At 38.4% G+C, this 18,969-nt stretch overlaps 1 protein-coding gene across 1 annotated transcript in view; it reads left to right on the top strand.

The window, feature by feature from the left end:
• LOC139708240 (E3 ubiquitin-protein ligase UBR2-like) overlaps positions 1–10,096 on the top strand; it is a gene marked incomplete at its 5' end in the record, with an annotated part of 50,123 nt that extends 40,027 nt beyond the window's left edge. The window contains 6 exons of the mRNA XM_071620213.1: positions 1,036–1,175; positions 2,978–3,149; positions 3,877–3,954; positions 4,526–4,702; positions 5,514–5,615; positions 9,601–10,096. Of these exons, the coding sequence (XP_071476314.1) occupies positions 1,036–1,175; positions 2,978–3,149; positions 3,877–3,954; positions 4,526–4,702; positions 5,514–5,615; positions 9,601–9,736 (805 nt within the window). The remainder of the gene's footprint in view (positions 1–1,035; positions 1,176–2,977; positions 3,150–3,876; positions 3,955–4,525; positions 4,703–5,513; positions 5,616–9,600) is intronic.
• Positions 10,097–18,969: the final 8,873 nt, after the last annotated feature.

The raw sequence follows: 18,969 nt of genomic DNA, 5'->3' as shown, positions 1-18,969 counted from the left end.
AACCACTAATCCGTTTGTTCACATCGTTAAACAAAAGCCCCTCCCCCCAATAAAAAAAGATGAAAGAATAATGATAATGATAATAATGATAAAATGTTCACATAAATTCAGTAAAAAGTACATCAGTCATGTGATGCACGAACATCGGTCATGTGCCCATGTGAACATATCACATGTGTTTACTCCATCCTGTGTGTAAGTCAGATCCCTCAGTTTTTCAAAGCTTCTCATTTGCAATGCCTCATCCTTTGTTTCTTGATAACTCAGAATCCAATCAGGCATATCAACATTATTACTGCCACAGGCAGAGGTGGGAATTCAAGCATGCCATTTTAAGAGCACATTGCAGAAGTTAATGACCCATGCATCATTAAAATGGGGTTAGTTGCAAAACTTGCAGGGAAAATGTGTGCTAGTCTTGTACCCCAGGGGTTTACTATGAAATGTTGATGTGCAGAGGGTACACTGACAGTTTGCCTCAGTGTGGCAAGCTGAATCCCAAGGAGAGTAGGGCCTGGTTCAAACACCATCACAGGGATTTGCTTGGTAGAACAAAGCACACAGTTCTTCCCTCCTGTGACTTGCATTATTGACACAGCTTTGCCTGTAAGTACCATGCATACACTGTGTAACTCACAGAATTAATTCAAATACACAACATTACACTAAAGCGATATGTGTTTCTCCAGATGGTTTCTCAGTTGACTCTTTCTCTTATAAATACAGATGTCTTAGAAATGAAATCTGTGGCGAAATAGTGATAATATTTGTCAGTCATGTTGGGATGGATGTGATTTAGATTTCTTATCTTTTCTGTTTATTTGGTATCCACTCTGTCTACCATGTACTGTTCACTGTCATCTTTTTTTTCTACATTTAGCTTGTTTTTTGCACATATAATTTTATTATTTTGTTTCATTTTCCTAATTTGTAAATTTTGTTTACTCAATATCTTTCCATTCCTTCTTTTGTTTCTTTCTTCCGGTTTCTTTTATTCTTTTCCTGTCTTTCTCTCAATGTGCTTTTTCTCTCTAGATTGGAGAGGGTGAGGATCCCCCCACCCCAGGGCTGGAACCTCCTCAAACACGTCCAGGTGGCTATCCTGCCGTTCCTCCGCTGCGCCGCCATCTTCTTCCACTTCCTCACCGGCGTGCTGTACCCGGCCGAACTGCAGAGTGAGTTATCAGACACTGACAGTCAGCTTTCGCAGGGTAGGGATCCGGGAGCTCTTTTACGGCTCACCGCTTCTTTTGGACATGACTTAGAAGTGACGTGAGGGTGCCGTACAAGCATGCCTTGAAGTTTGCATCCTCTAACCAATTTTGATTTTTTTTTTTTTTTGTTTATTCATTATTTTTCTCTTTTTCGTGATGTACTGCCGAGTAATCTTGGTAGCAAGAAAACCAATCAGTGTTTGACTTGAGAGGTCTACTTCTGATCAGGCCACCACTGTCAGCATGCAATGAAGTATAAGATTTGCCCTCATGTTGATAGCCCTGCATGGAGGCATCAGAAGTTGGGTGCATACTTGAAATAACACATGTGGGACTAATATGTTTGTTTAACAATGTCCCATGACATACCACTTTATTGTGGTTGTGTGAGAGTATCGAAAATGTCACAGGATATGATTGCTCCGGCATGAGAAATCCAGCTGTGACATAGCAGTATATTTGAGGGGGAAAACACCACTCTTATGATTTATATCATGAAATTTGTGCATCTGTGTTTCCACTTATATAAATGTCCATACCATGGTTTATATTCTTTTTTTGTGTGTGTGCATTTCCTTTCATTTAAACATTATTGTTCAATATTCACCATGTCTAAATGTATCAAAGCTTGTAGTGTGATAATCTGCGTTTGATATATACACCAACAATATTGTCAAGTGAAACCATAAAGAGGAAAAGCCCCTGAGAACATATATTGACTTTTTAAAACATGTTTGTGGTAGCATGATTCCTGTCTATGCTTCCTTGATACATTTGTGTTTAGCAAATATTTACAAAGAATGCATGAAGTTCTCATGCACTCGACCCATCGATTTAACTGGTAATACATCTGTGCGTGTTTAAATGACATAAGTGCAATCGTATGGTTAACCACGTTGGTTGTTCACTGTTGGGTGGTAGAAGGCTTAACGGTGCACCATGTATTCTTTCTAGGTATGTGTGTGGCATTGAAAAGGGCCTACCCAATCCCCAATTGGGTAGGCCCTTTTCAGGGCCACACACATACCCTAGAAAGAATACGTGGTGCACCGTTAAGCCTTCTACCACCCAACGTTCTACCGCCAAGGAAACCTTCAAAGATTTTATTGTTCACTGTTGCTCTGTGATTACACTCATCTCGATGATATCACATTGTATATATTTCTTCTTCAGGTGGCAGTCCACAATGTGTTTCAGAAATTTGAAGATAAAAGAGACTCGTGGCCAGAGAATCATTTCCACATTGACTAAATGAATATTCCATCATGTGGAATCTTTTTCCTGATTTTTCCTGTCAAAGTTAAATCTGTAACATCGGCAACAGCAGTAGCAAGTTGGCGTTTATACCAAATTGAAATTTTGTTGTCACAGCATTATTTCACACATTTCCAAAGTTAAAACTGTTATTCTGGATCAAGATACATTTAACCCGTTAAATGTATCCCGAATATAGTAGTAGTCCCGAATATACTCAGGCAGGTGTCTATGGGAAATATGTGTTACAGCAAAATCAGGTTGTCCTCAACAAGTTAATGTAAGAGCATGTTAGGTTTGAGTTGTTTTCATTGGCTTTAAATATTTCATTAGGCCCAGTCTGTGTGAATAAATGAGTTGAAATGAACTGAACTATTAAGCAATGATATTTCACATACCGCCTTGGCACTGCTCAATTTATTGATGCAGTACAAGGAATATTGTGGTATAGATATTGGTATATTACACAATATTCAAGGTGTTAATCTTTTGTGTTTGTGTGTGGTCAGACCCTGGCATCGATGAGTTTGAGCCACTGTGCCAGTATCTGGACCTACCCACCAACCTTGCCAGTCTCTTTGACTGCTCCTCACTCCCTCTCATGGAGGAGATGATCAAACAGTGGTGCTGTCATCCCGACATCAGGTCAAAGGTCACTCATCAGCACTCTGACCTTGTCAGGTGAGTTTGACAGGCAGTATCAAGATATAGATACTTCATCATGTTTAGAAGTTTTTGGGGCAAACTTCCAGAGGTATGAGGCGTTAAATGCGTTTGCATGTACATTGTTCATCAGGCACTCTCACTTATCTCTCAGCCATTTTAAAGACCTTGTAGAGGTAAAAATAAGGGATGTGTTTGTGCATGTCTGTTTGTATATTTTCTTCTTCTTTCAAACTTGTTTATCAGGCTATTGCCTGGTTGTAGGATTGTGGCTGTGATACTTGAATTTTCCATGCCCGACTAATACCTTAGTATTGTAAAAGTGGAAATTTGCACGGTGTTGAAATTTTCACACATTATGCATAACCAGAAACTAACGCAAAAATAAAAATACGCAAAAATTTTTCTCTATCATATGTTTCACTTATTGATGTCTTGATTCCGCAGAATTTTAAAAACACACCAAACTTTTCTTTCCCAGCAAAGTGCGAAAAATTGGTCGCACTACAACATCCACTCTTACAATTTTCCATCAGTTGTCATTTTCTTTATGTAAAGATTGAATTTGCATTTAATTGCCATGTAACACAGCAAAAGACATTACATATCAATACCTGACAGAAGAGTATGAAAATGGTTTTGGACTTTGTTTTAATAGAGAAAATGACAGTTGAAGCTATGGTTTTAGTACCTGGAAGATGGAAGGTTGATAAAAATGATTGTGATCTGTTTGCTCTGATTGCAGGTATCCCCTCAAGATAAACCAACTTATTGATCTACCTCGGGACTACAGCGACCTCATGAATGACCGATCATTATTTGCGTAAGTCGAAATGAATCCTTCAATTCCGTCGTGCCATTAAACCATCAGCAAAAGTATGTGTGATTCTTATTAGCCATTTTGTTTGCATACTCCAACCACCTTTGCAATTTTAAGTTATTGTGAATCAGTAACCTTATAAAAGGAAGCAGGACCAATGAGAAAAGACATGAAAGAAAGAGATTATTAGTGCAGAGGGGTTAAGATGTGCTATGGCTGACTTTTCAATAGTTGTCACCCTCTGTACAAATATGTTTGTAAGATTGTAACTGCTGATCTACATTTTAACAAATATGTCTGAAAAAAAGGGAACCATCAGAACTTTTTTTTTCCCATACATGTTTGTTAAAATGTGACAATTGATAAAATCAGCCACAGCACAAGAAAAGACATGTTTTGGGGGCTTTGTTCCACTTTTGTCGTAAGTATATTGAAACCATTTGTTTTTTAGCAAAATCCTTGCGCACTGTGGGGGGAAAAAAAAAAAAAAACCTGTGGCAGTACTTGCTTCCCATAAGCTCTTTCCCTGCTTGCGATCATCAATAACAATCGTGCTCCCCTGGGTCTCTTGCAGTTGCCCACGAGGGAGCAGCACCCAGAGTGACAGCCGGGCCCCTGCCATGTGCCTGGTGTGCGGGACGGTGGTCTGCTCCCAGAGCTACTGCTGCCAGAAGGAAATCAACGGGGAGATGGTGGGTGCCTGCACCGCCCATGCCATCATGTGTGGGGCGGGCTCAGCCATCTTCTTGCGGTGAGTCCGACAACCCTAGCAATACACTTAAAGATTCAAAGAAGTCTGTGTGGCATGATGATAGTCACAGGAATGTCAGTTTTCAGGCTGCAGCCTATATTTTGAGATGCGGGAAATATCCATTTGATAGACTATCTTGTTTTCACTGAAGCTCTTGTCATAGGAACTTCTGGCCCTTTTGTACATTCTGATTGACATTTCTATCAACTCAGTAGGTTGAAAAAAAAAAAAAATTATTTGCCTCAACAAGAAAACCTGAGAAAGTCAATTGAAAGAATACTTAGAAAAATATAAAGTTGGGAATCTCAGAGGTGATGGTCTAAAGAAAAGACAAAACAAAACAAAATGACACAAGTGAAATGATGGGTATGTTTCTATGTGTTTTTTTTTTTCCATTTTCTTATTTCTGCACTTTATGTAGCTCTAAGGCATTTGGAATAGAATTAATCATGGATGTCAGCAACAACAACGAAAAGTACCTCTTAGAGGTCTGGAATTTACGTGACTGCATTCTTTTCTCTCCATGTGAGTGGATGCTAGAGGCATTACTGAAGGAGGAGAATCCTGGGTGTGTAGTGTACTACACACTACACACTGTAGTGCACTTATCACGTTACCTTCTTTTCATCCGTCAGCCTCCGGTAGGCTCTCTTTGACTGATTGCATCTCTTCACCCTCACATGTTACGTCTGGCTTTGAAGATGGTATTAATGACAAGACAAGGGTACTTGAAGTTCTACCGTTGTGATATTGAATAGAGTCGTTTAAGAAAAAAGAGAAAAGAATGATGATTGTTTTTGTGGGCTTGCAGGGTGAGGGAGTGCAATCTGCTATTGATGTCGGGAAGGAATCGTGGATGCTCCTACACCCCGCCCTACCTAGACGAGTATGGAGAACCGGACCCTGGTCTCAGGTGAGTGAGCGCTCTTATGTACCAGTCCCTCATTGGTTGCACCTTGAATCTGAGGGAATTGTGATCAGCAATAGTTATGCTGTTTCTGCATCCGTAAAGAAACCAAAGCCCAATTATAAATGTGGATTGAGTGCAAGCAATAATAATAGTAGAACACATTGGTGAAAATTTGAGGAAAATTTGGCTATCAATTCAAAACTTTTGGTGCTGACATTGCTGGATATTAAAGGAGACTACTACACTCCATGATGTTATCATGGACATAAATATACAGAAAATATAAGGAGAATTCCACAAAATATTATTTTTCATGAAAGTACAGATTCCATCGACTTGTTGCTAACTTGCATTAAGGGTAATATCATTCCCCCTGCTTCCTGAAAGAGGTAAGTCAAGCGCTCTTTCATTATGCTAGAAAAGTGAAAATATGTTACATTTCCTTTATATTTTCTTTATATTGTTGTCCATACTGATGTCATGGAGTGTAGTAGTATCCTTATCCAGCAATTACGGCACCGAAACTACAAGTTCATAGCTTTTTAATCAATTGTCCGATTTTCCTCAAACTTTCACCGATGTGTTCTGCTAGTATCGTTGCTTTCATTCAATCCACATAATGTATTTGGACGTTTGGTTTCCTTTAATGTGAAGATTGGAAATTTTCAATAAGTAACAAGTCAACTCAATAATTAGGTGATCCGAGTATCCTCTCGGATCACCTTCTGTATCTGTACTGATTCTTTGTTTTTCTTCTTCTTTATTTCTCCGCAAAATTTGTGTAGAGGTTAGCTCAGAAAGTGCATTGCCTATGAATGTCAAACTTATACCATATATGTATCGTGTCACAAAGACGACAGATCTAGTAAAATCATTGTGATCAGTCGACCTTGACGTCACTATGACGTCATTATATGAAAACACATTCTCATTCATATCTCATTAATGGAATGGAATTTTTCAATGAAATTTACGTCACATATACAGTTGAACCTCTCTTATCCGGGCAAGCCGGGACCGGGGCTCATCAGGATAAGGGATTTGGCCGGATACGGGAGACTCGATGCTTTATACACGTACATATATATACATACACATGTACTGATGTAGCCCATTGTAGTACCACATGTAGTAATGTGTATACTGCAACCTTTTCATTGTTACACTCAGTAACAGACCCCAAAATAGAGGTTTGTGTTTGCAAGAATGAAACCATTTCCTTTTATAAATTCTTGGGATGATTTACCTAAATAATTATTAAGAAATGTATCAAGTATATGTAATTCATGTGTGTTTGTGTAGGAGTTCTCAAGGAGTTGGGAATCCCCCTTTCCTCCCGTAATTATTAAAAAAAAGATCACGGCGAGATTGCGTCCGTATAATAGAGAGATCCGGATAAAGGGAGGCCGGATAAGAGAGGTTCAACTGTAGTTCAAGTCAAGCTGATTGTACTCATGTTTTCAAAATTCATCTATACCCTTAAAACGTGCGCATACGCGCGCGTTGAAATATTTGTATGCTCCAATCGAGCTCAAAATTTTTTTGCACACGTTTCAGACCATTTGGAGTATTTTATGAAAAATTGAAAAAATTGAACGTACGCGCGCGCATATACACACGCACAGCTCATATGCAATAGAAATTTCCTGTTTTTTTACTTTGATCGGATGTCTGAAATGTCAAGGAATATTTCTACCAAGTCAAGTCAATCCGACTCAATATGACGTCATACGGGCCCGTCAAAGTTGAAATTCCGCGCGCGTGTCAATGGCGATATACAGTGCAACTATGCCAAAAAACCGCCAATTTTAGATCCGATTTTACTCTTCAGGATGGACGGTGACCCCCAATTTTCTTTACATATTCTGAAAGCTAATGAGTTGTACATGTCATTTCATTGGTTGGCGATGCTGGAAAAATGATTAAAAGATATCAAATTTATTAATGAAATAAAAAAAGTAAATTTTCAAAATGATGTCATCAAATTTCAAGTTCACTCGAGTGTATCTCACTTATCCTTTGCCAATTTTCACCCAGATTTCAGTATGTTGTAGCTTATTAAATGCTCTTTCATTAATGTCATAACAGCATTTTGATTGGATGACGGCATCACCTTGTAAAAATGGATTGAAAGTAATCTTGTCAACTTTGACTAGTTTACGTGTTATCTCTATGGGAGTGCAGTTTTTCTGGAAATGAAAATTGACATGACTGTCTTTTTCGAGCGCTAGCTCACTTATGCTTCGGTGAATTTCTCCCAGATTTTAATATGTTGTAGCTGAGACTTTGATCTATCGGAAGTGTGCCCTTTATTTTTTCATACGGTGTCGGCATCACGTCCAAAAACTTGGTTGAAATTAAAGCTTATCTTTGATATATTTTCATATTCCTTTCGTTTTGCAACTTTCTTTGCAATAACTCAAGAAAAACATACCTTATCTCCACCATATTTTGCACGTTTACAAATAGTTCATGTCACGTACATTATTTCATAAAATAGCAACTACTTGATCGGACACCATCTTGGGTATGTAAATTAGGGTCAAAGGTCATAAATGTTTTATCCTGTATCTTAGTGAATGCATGTCCTATCTTTCCAATATTTTGCACACGCAAAGACCATGTTACAAGAATCATTTCACAAATTAACCACTTTTTGCTCAGATGCCATCTTATCTGTGCAAAATGGGGTCAGAGGTCATATGTACTTCTTTGTGTATCTTCGTTATGACGTGTTATCTCTATGGGAGGGAATTTTTCTAGATGTGAAAATTGACATGATTGTCTTTATCGAGCACTAGCTCACTTACCCTTCCGTGAATTTCTCCCAGATTTTAATATGTTGTAGCTGAGACTTTGCGCTATCGTTTAAGTCCTCCGTTTTTTCATACGACGTCGAAATCATGTCGAAAAACTTTGCTAGAATTAAAGTTTAGCTTCGATGTATTTTCATATTTCTTTCTTTTTGCAACTTTCTTTGCAATAACTCAAGAAAGACATTCCCTATTACCCCCATATTTTGCACATGTTTAGCTCATGTCACGTACATTATTTTATAAACTAACAACTACTTGATCGAACACTATCTTGGGTAGGTAAATAAGGGTCAAAGGTCATAAATGTTTCATCCTGTATCTTGGTGAATACATGTATAATATTTTCCATATTTTGAATATGCAAAGACCATGTTACAAGGATCATTTCACAAAATAACTACTTTTTGCTCAGATGCCATCTTGGCTGTGCAAAGTGGGGTCAATGGTCAAATATCCTTCATTCTGTATCTTCGTTACAGTGTATACGGAATATGGTACCAAAGATGGCAGACCTGACTCCCTTTTCTAATTGAGAATCCAAACATCACACGGCCAATGTCCCTAAACACAGATGAAACCTGTATGGTCATGCCTATTGGGATCAGGACTCAAATCATTGATTTTCGAAAAATCGGATCACCTAATTTGTCAGTGCTGTTGACAAATTCCATATCTAGTTTATTTTGATTTTGTATTTTAGGATGGAAGGACAGGACCAAACAGTTAGTAGTAATGAACAATGCAGCACTGGGAAGATAAAGGAGATATACGTGACCAGAAACAGCTGGTGCTATTGTTATCATATCATAATACCAATGCCCAAGAGCTGAACGTTTCAGAATCACGGCTGTTGTGCAATGAACGTCAGTTTTCTGTCGTAATCGAGAGAGAGAGGAATATTCACCCACCCTGTTTATTTCGTCGGTTCAATGCCAAAAGGCCCTTAACTCTGTACAAAGTCTATGTGTTAAGGGCCTTTTGGCATTGGACTGACGATTTGTTCTGGTGACTGCATAGTCTCTCCCAAAGTGGTAATAAAGAAAATCACATTTCAGATCACAACACTGTCCGAGTAGAAGTGAAAGGAAATGATCAAGCAAGACTAACTTGTTTGCAGAATCTCAAAGCGCAGATTGTATATCTCTTTTTATGCTTTCTGTCTGTGTCTGTAGGCGTGGGAACCCCCTCCACCTCAGCAGGGAGTGCTACGGTGAGCTCCACAAACTCTGGCTCGCCCACGCCGTCCAAGCTACCGTCAGTCGCCGGCTTGAGGGCAGCTCCCCTCTCATGAACTGGCAGAATATGTGAATTGCCATGGCAACCCCCATCCGTTTGGCCAGCCCTCTCACACAATCTCTGCTGACACGCAAGAATATATCAGTGGGACTTGTAGTAGGAAATGCCACTTTTTGGGGTGTCATTTCTTTCCTACTACAATACAACTATTCACTCACTTGGTTGATCAACACCCTGGGGCCCTCTTACCATGTGACTAGGTTACTATGTCAACCATTTGGCATTGCCAAGTATACGCTCACTGGGTATTTCAGTCATATTGATGATATTTGCAATAATTTAAGTGAAAAGCTTGGTGTACGTCTATCTATGAATTAAAACCCATTGAAATTGTGAGGAGTGTTTTTGTTTGTTTGTTTGTTGGTTTTTTTTTTTTTTAGGGGGGGGGGGGCATTTTTGTTTTTTCCTTGAGTATACTCTTCTTAGTTTAAAGGGCAATGTAGATGGATTCAAGCTCGCTTCTCTGCTGAATGTGGCATCACCAGCATGCGAGACCAGTACCACGTCAACATTGCCATTAATCCCTCTCACCTGCTTTCATCTTCTACTGCTTTGAGGTGCCGTGATAAACGTGCAAGGCACAAGATGCTTCAGGGCAAACCCAATTGTCCTTGCTCTGGCTTTTCCAATTATGGAAAGTAGCCCAATCATTCTCAGCAGGAGTTAGCAGAAGACCTACAAAGCAGCTTTCTGTCAGTGCAATTAAGTGCCGTATCCATGGAAACGCTTTACAGATACCGCGGTAAGCCCATCTCCTGCTACGTCAGTAGGTGAGATCAGATAAGTGTTTTGACATTAGAGTGTGTCTTAGAAATCTGTTTGCTGTATGTGCCATACATGCAAACACATATATTCACTATAGATATATAGATTCAGTCAGATTGTTTGTACGTTTGTCCTATCTTTGTGCTACAAGTTGATTAGAGTAAAAATGTCAAATCACTTAAAATCTTGGCCTCCCCCTACCAAGGTTAGAAAGTGTTTTGTAGAATTGGGCACTTGAAGAATTACAATGTATGCTGTTTGCAGTAAGGCTCAGGCAGATAGTCAGCAGCAGAGAAGGGGTACGCTTCAAATTTCAAAGGAGTGCATATTTCCAGCTTAAATCATCTTTCACTGTGGATGTGTGACAACACAGATGCATGCTTTCATTTTGTACGACTCTCTTACCCTTCAATGTGTATGTCCCTATATCTTGGTGGCAGATTTCAAAGGTTCTACGTCCATGTACGTCCATGCAGTATTTTGATGCACACAAAATTCCAGAGAATGGACTGGGCTGTGTCTGTAATACATGAATGCTAGTTCTCAGTATAATCCTTTCATTTCATACCATACTAACATAACATGCTGTATTTTGTGTTTGTGTATTTGCGTTTAAACCTATAATCTAAAGATTGACTTCTAGAAAAGAGCCAGGAGGGTACTGATGTTATGCCAAAGACTGTAGTGTGTGATGATGCGAACATGGGCATGATTTGCGCCAACATGTTTCAGTCCATCGTCTTGAGGTGTGGTCATTTCTTATCAGTTTCACTCGAATAGATTTTGTAATTTGCTGGTTGTTTGCTTGGTAGTACCCATGCGTTTTTTAAAATAAACCCTCATGTTTAACTGTTGTGATAGCAAAACAACCTACTTTTGGAAACTTTGGAAATGATTATCTCCTGCATGAGAGTTCACATCACATAGAATGAAAAGCATTGAACGTGAGATAAAATGCAGTCAAAATTCTGCAATGTAATACATGAATATATACCTATGCTCTGTGCAAGCAATATCTCTTGCTTGTATTCATTATAGCTAATTTTTTTTACTAGCTTCTCAAACAAATGCATATTTTCATAAATCTGAACTGTGTATACAAAATGTCTGACCTGTTGTCAGATGAACCTGGAAAGGTGTGACATCTTCTAGAGTGAACTATAAAAGAGACATTGACTGACGGAGTAAGCTACATGAAATGTAAATACTGAACAGTAAGAAATACTCTAAAGGGAGTTCATTCTGTGAAAAAAGCTGATGATAACCCAAATCCTGAAGTGAAGTGATTCTGGTTTATTCCCAGCGGCACAAGGAACAGTTGGTGTGTGCCATTGCATTAGCCTAAATCCAGCAAAAAGAACTCTCATCGAAATTGGACAGATGGACAGTTTTTGTTTCATTTCCATCTGAGATGATGGCTGGAAAGCCCATATTCAGCTGCAATAGGTAGTCTTCCATGGGGTCCAGGTGGATGCGAGGCGGGACCACTTCACCGGGTTAAACACCCTGCTCTTTTCGATGAGTAAATGAAGCAGGATCTTTTCCGTGTATGAGCTATGACTCTATCACACACGGGACCTCCATTTTATGCCCTATCCAAGGGGACGGTATGATTACACACAACGTTGCTAAGTGGGACCCGGGAATTGAACTGGAGTCCTTTAGATCATGAGGCAGATGCACTACCGACTAAGCTAACTCACTGCCCAGTGGCTGGTTTTGTTGGAGTGGCACAGTCAGACATGACATTGGCCTAGTTGAGCTGCTGTTTGCTTACCTGCAGGAATGTTCTGAATAAACTGCTGTACAACGAGAAACATTCGCGCCATGAAACCTTTGGCGAATGGCCAACCATGTTTTGTGTACCACATTGTTCTGGCATTCAATGCATTGGCTAGAAAAAAAAAAAATATGTGTGCATTTTACTTTTGCAAATATTGCCCCTCGCAAAATTTTTTGCAAGTTTCATCCATGCAGGTTTAATCCATGCAAATCAGTGGGGATGAATTGTTTACCATTCACATCGAAATGTTACAATTATGTACTGTAACAATATGGCAATGATAACTCTAAGGATGAAGAAGGGTTGTAGTAGCTAAAACTATTGACCAAAACTGTGATTTCGATAACATTTTTGTGTACCGAGACGTGGGAGAGTTGTACGGCAGTGACATCACCATTTCAGACAGGCGTGTGCGGTGGCAACCAATGTCAGTATTTGGTGGAAACATGAAACTTTAAAAGTCCAAGAGACTCTTAATAGATTTTTTTCCCAATTGCAGTAAGAGACATGAAAGCAGCTAAAATGGTTATTCGTTATGGGATGAACCTGACTGCTCACAGCGCCAATTTCATCGCAGACTTGTACTTGCAAAAGATTTTGGGGAGAAAAAAGCTGCACTGTCGATAAGTTTGCCTGGGCCCTGTTGCATAAATAACCTGAGAAAAACTCTGGTTAGAGGCGGGTGCCTACCTAAGTTTCATGGTTAGTCAATTTCTCTGGTTAAAAAAACTAAGGTTACGGTATATCGGCTTTCTTTTATTCAAATAAACTTGGACGAGGATAAAATGCGGAAGTGCTAGTGATTTTCTCAGTTTTACGCTCCGCGCTCAGCTAGCGATCACCGCTACGCGCTGTCTAAATGTACCATGTACAATGTACTGTAGTACATGATAGTATCGCACTGTATGCTGTCGCTGCCACACAAACATAATAGTACGAGTAACGGTATGTCCGCTAGCGAGCTTGCTAGTGCTACAAGGAGCAAACGTTGTGTGTGCACCTCTTGAGAACCAAACATTTCTACACCAAACAGAGCCGCCGCCTTCAGTAATGACAGAGTTCATCCACCTCTAACTCCCCACACTTTGCTAGGCACTCAAACCACCAAAATGAAATGCATTTTCACCTTATGCAGTATTTTCACAGGGTATCTTACAATATCGAATGCCTGTAGGTTCCTCTTTGCTTGTCAGATTGTTTTCAAGCTAATCTTGTATATAAAGTGAATGTTTACATGACAGTGGACAGTCTCATCTAGCTTTAAAAGAAAACAAAAAGAAGAAAAAGAAAAAAGTGTTTTTAAAGTAGATTCTGTGTTCATATGTAAATTTTGCCATGTGAGACAATTGGCTTACTGGTGAACAGAAGGCCAGGCTGCTTATAATGTATATTCAATGTATATGATATATACTAGTGAATTTAGTGTGATGGGGGCACTTGATTCATTTGTTTATAAACATTAGGATGCAGTCTTACATTTGCAAATGTTGTCTCCCAATGTGTGTATTGTATTCTTTACATTGTACGGCTCTTTATCACATGTGGAATTGAATATTGAGACTCCTAACTGGTGTGTCATTCAACATTTTATGTACCGCTACATGGTTCATCGCTGATTTGCAATACTGTGGGCTCTGAAGCCCCGGCAAACTCTGCTTTCACCGCATAGTCTTCATTGTAAGTAACATCTCATGTTTATTCCTGTCAATAGCAGGTGATCTGTGAAGGTCTTGGATTCCTCGTTTATTGGACAGTTTGACAGCGGCTGTTTATTGTGGCAGTCTTTACATCTGGCACCTTACATCGAGAGCTTTGCTCATTTTGTTCTCATTTATTTTATTCCCCAAGTGTTTAATCTAATCAGTGCAGAATCAGCAGAAATGAATCATGACATGAACGATGATTGGGCTGTGTGTACGGACATGCAGTTGGTTGTCAAGATAGAAAAAAAAAAAGGTGTACAAATGGTATGTGCCAATGCTGCTATGGCTTTTGTATTGCCTTGATGATGTGTTTTGTTACTCCTATAGATGCATATCCATCAAACGGCAGTGATTGTGAATTTTTTTTCTGGAAAATTGGGCTTTTTTTTAGCCAAGTCAGGGATAAACTGTAAGACTAGAGACATTCGCGGTATGAAACTTTCATGAATTTTAGCCAATGGTCTTTTACGCGCATGAAACTTTCCCAAATCGGCACTGGCATTCAGTGCATTGTGTAGATAGACAAAAAACTTTTGCGCACATTTTACTTTCACAAATCGTGGATCCTTGCGAAATTTTCATGCACACACACAAAAAAATTTGGTTTTACAATGTATCTCTTTTGTTGAAAATTAATGGAAAGATTCTTAAAAGTTTGCTGAATTATTTGCTGCATTTCACTGCCTTTGGGCATTTTCCTAAATGCTTCTTCGTGCGGAGAATTATTAGTGAAAAAATTTTGTACCTCTTATCTTAAAATGATGCCATTGCAACACATGTGCAGTGGTGCCACAGGAGAATTCTCGCTCTTTCAACCATTCTTGCAGAATGATTTCTAGTTTGCAGAGTTAGCGTAGGAAGACGTCTCTAGCTAAATATATATCGTGGTGTGCGTGCATAGAAGATTATTCTGAGAAGAGCGAGTGAAATTCTGGGACCATGTGGTAAGCGCGGTCAAAGTCTGAAATTTCATAGGGCTCACAATACCTCAGGAAATTTTCGATGAAAATAGGCCAATTTTTTTGGTGCATGCATAGATAGTTATTGAAGCGAGAGAAATCTGAGGAAGGAGAAAAGTGGTATTCCAAATATTTTGGGAGCATTGAAGGATTTTTGAATGCAAATTAAAGTAAGTTCAAGGACAAGTGGACAGAAAAGTTATTAGAATTCGAGTGGTCCTGGATGAATCATAGTCCGATCGTGGATGTCGAGGATCGAGTACTGAGCTGACACCGAGTACGGAATAACAGGATATCTGTACATTTTCTGACACAAGCTCATAAGAAGAAAAATAACACACAAATGGAATAAAAAACAACAACAACAACTTATGATATGATAACCAATAAAAAGATGAATGATTGATGATAAAATTGTGGAATTGCTGATGTAAAAGTCAAGGACCAAAGGTCAGAGTAGAGTTCAGAGGTCAGAGTAGAGTTAGTGACTTATCTGGTAAGATAAGAGGGGGAACAAACAAATTACAATGACAGCTGGTGTACACATATGAAACTAATAATAGTGGAAATAAAATGCATGATAGATAGAGGCATATCTTTTGACATCAAGTCAGATTTACCAAGTATTGAGAAATGCATTTCAGCATTTGGTGCAATTTTTATTGTGAAAATGATGAGATAAATGTAGGTGAAACAAATCAAACTGAAGTAAAATGTGTACATTTCTTTCTATATGCATATATTATGTTGCGTGTGGGATAGTTCTATGAGTAAGTTTTGAAAACACAGTTTAGTCTTTGAGGTGTAAATTGTTATTGCCAGAGTATATAGTGTGATGCCATACCTCAAGATGCAAAGCTCATATTTCATGGCTGAATAAAAGTTATGAGAGTATTGAAATGATTGACCACATTTTCATCCGATGTCAATGTTGGTGTTCATATGTCTCCTTTCCTGATTTCAGTGTTTTATAATCTTGGGTGCTGAAGATTTGAAATATATCACTTTTATTATGACCAGATAGGCACTTAACATGTTCAGATGTTCTGGAGATACTGACCCAATCATCAAACAAGCTATGAGAGGAGTGTTTTTGCTTGCACAAAAAGAAAAAAAAAAACACACAGAAAGAAAGAAAAAATTGAGGCCTTTATATGCAAGGTCAGTGATATTGAGACACTACTTCATTCTTTCGATGTCTTGCATCCATACCATGGAATGTCCTTTTTTTTTTTTTTTTTTTGCTCTCTCTTTCAAAATGTAATGTCTGTGGCTGGTGGGGTTTAATTGAATTTAACTCTAATCTTGGCTCACACACTTACATGTCTTTTTTTTTTTTTTTTTTTCATGGTTGAGTTGTCCATTCCACACAGACACTTCTTCAAACATAACCGATGTAAAATCCATCTGTGGAAAGCTGGAACTAAGTGTGTACTTCAGAGTTCAGTGGTGTACTATCCTAAACTGTGTTTAAACCTGCAACTGTGTTTGAGAAAATAGGTGTGTTCTGGGCCCCATTTCATAAAAGAAGTTAGGATGGCAACTCTTGCTGGAATGGCAACTTCCAATGGCAACAGCCAATCAGGAAGCTGGATTCTTGTCGTTACTATGACAATTGCCATTCCAGCAAGAGTTGCTATCATATCAACTTTTTATGAAATAGGGCCCTGCTGTTCCAGAGTACTCTTATGTGATTGCTTGCCTCAAACAAATCACTTGAACTCTTCGGTGTGTATTCAAAAATTCTCAAGCATCATTAAACAGTTCTCAATTTCTTAATTTGCTTCAATAGGTTCGTTGATTATGTGTAGTTTTGGATGATTTTTACCCACTGCACTCGGCATTTAACCATACAGTGGGATGTGTCTTGATCTGTTACACTTTGTGTTTTGCAAGTAATTGAATTTAAGACAAATGCACACACACTCCCGCCAGCAAAATTATGCAGGAAGATAGTACGGTTGTATACACTGTTTATCTAGCATAAGAGCATGGCGACATAAATATTCATGAGTGGTGCCTTTGGGGCGGTCCCCCTTAGGTGACAAAACAGTCATGTGACCAGGTGCGCCAGTTTTGGCGAACTACCATTTTGACCACTATATAAAGTTCATGTTCTTTCTGTCTTGCAGTGCATTTGTGCAAGGTATAGGTATACTTCTTTCACTGACTTGGCTTTCAGACAAAAAAAAAAAGAACAACAGAAAAACAACTTGTCATTTAATTGTACTTTTCTGTAATATGTGATTGGTGAAGAAATGTGGAAATGTGTTGGTGCTTTCTCCAACTCGGCCCTTTATATCAGACAGACCTTTTGTGTCGTGGAATAGCTAGCCTGTATGACTGTCGATAGCCATGCAGTGGACATGAATTTGGTATGGGAACCTGCAAATAGTCTGAATATTTATATCAAGATGCATGAAGTTGAAATTAAGAATTCTCTTCATGTGTTGACATAATATTCTCAGACATGGTCAAGTGTGGATATTGCTATCTGATCGGACTAGATTTTTTATTTATTTTTTATTCAGTTTTATTGTTTTGGGGCATTGCATTTGCCCGAGAATAATGGTAATGATAAGAAGCTGTCGACATTACAGATCTCATGTGTGTGGTTTTCTGCATGTTTTTGACATTCAGAGTGTTATTCTTCACAGATCTTATTATGTATAGCAGACATGCAAACAATAAACTTTACCATATTTGGTAACATCATATAGCTTGAAACTCCGTCTAATGCGTTCCTTGTAATTACATGCTAAATGATATATCAGCAATATGTATGCATGTGTATGTCTTTATCTGTATGTTATATATATATATATATATATATATGTATATTTGTGTGTGTATGCATGTATGTATATGTATGTGTGTATGTATGTATGTATGTACATATGAATGTATAATTGTGTGTAAATATACATTATAAAGAGACATTACACAGACCTGCAGCATAATTTTTTTTTTTTTTTTTTATTCTGACTGAAGCTGGAATAGTTATACTGCAATTTGGAGCTGGTGATATCAATTCACCAGGGTCCCATTTCATAAAACTTGTTATCTGAAACAACTGCCACATTTCTATGACAAATTTGCTCTCAGCCAATCAGATACAAGGATTTCAGTAACTATCATAACTTGTTGTTGATAGCAAGTTTTATTGAAACGGGGCCCAGTTTACAATCCACATGTTAAAACTAGAAAACAAATATACATATATGCATATATCATGTGCATACATATATACGTGTATATATTTATTTCTATATTTATATAAATAACGCCTAAATTGATCCTTGTCATTTAATTGGTTGTTTGTCATTGATCATTTAGCCCATTTCACTATGACGTCATCATCCGTGCAATTGTGGCTCCATTTAACCGTGCAATTTTGGATCCATACGATTTGCTCCATTGCACGCATGCCGACACAGAGCCCGGCACACTATACGTGTGTAAAACGCTTGCATCTGCAGGCAGTGTGTGTATGACAGCGCGCTAGCGTAAAGCGCTCAGTGAGCACTCTCTCGATTTCAGATTCTCTCTTGTTTCTAGATCAATAAAACATCATTTGACAAGGATCTATAATAGGCATTATATAAAACAAATAAATGTTTTTCATTTGTGCAATGGACAGAATATTTCATTCGCTGAAAGATGAAATCTTTGGTCCATTCAACTTGGCTGCGCCTCGGTGATTGAATGGATCATTTCATCTTTCACCTCATGAATTATTCTGTCCATTGCACTCATAAACATTATTTGTATAATATATTCACATGCAAATATTTTATACTTATGAAACTTACACTCTAACACACTTATGTATATATAGATAATATATAATATACATAATAAGATTTACAAATCAAGAAACAAAAAGAGAGAGAAAGAGAGAGGGAGAGACATTACCATCTCATGCTCCCGTTGCTATCTCTCTCTCCCTCTCTCTCTTCAACAATTCAGTTGTTCCCTACGCCAAGTTATGTTTTCATTGGCATTGGTTTGTTTTGTTTGCTTGTCTGTGTGCAA

The sequence above is a fragment of the Diadema antillarum genome, unplaced genomic scaffold, assembly GCF_040938485.1.
Source record: "Diadema antillarum isolate AM-2024a unplaced genomic scaffold, OU_Dant_1.0 scf00000036, whole genome shotgun sequence".
NCBI classification, from domain to species: Eukaryota; Metazoa; Echinodermata; class Echinoidea; order Diadematoida; family Diadematidae; genus Diadema; species Diadema antillarum.
The sequence above is the reverse complement of the archived record's forward strand: the minus strand, read 5'-3'. Positions and strand labels throughout refer to the sequence as shown.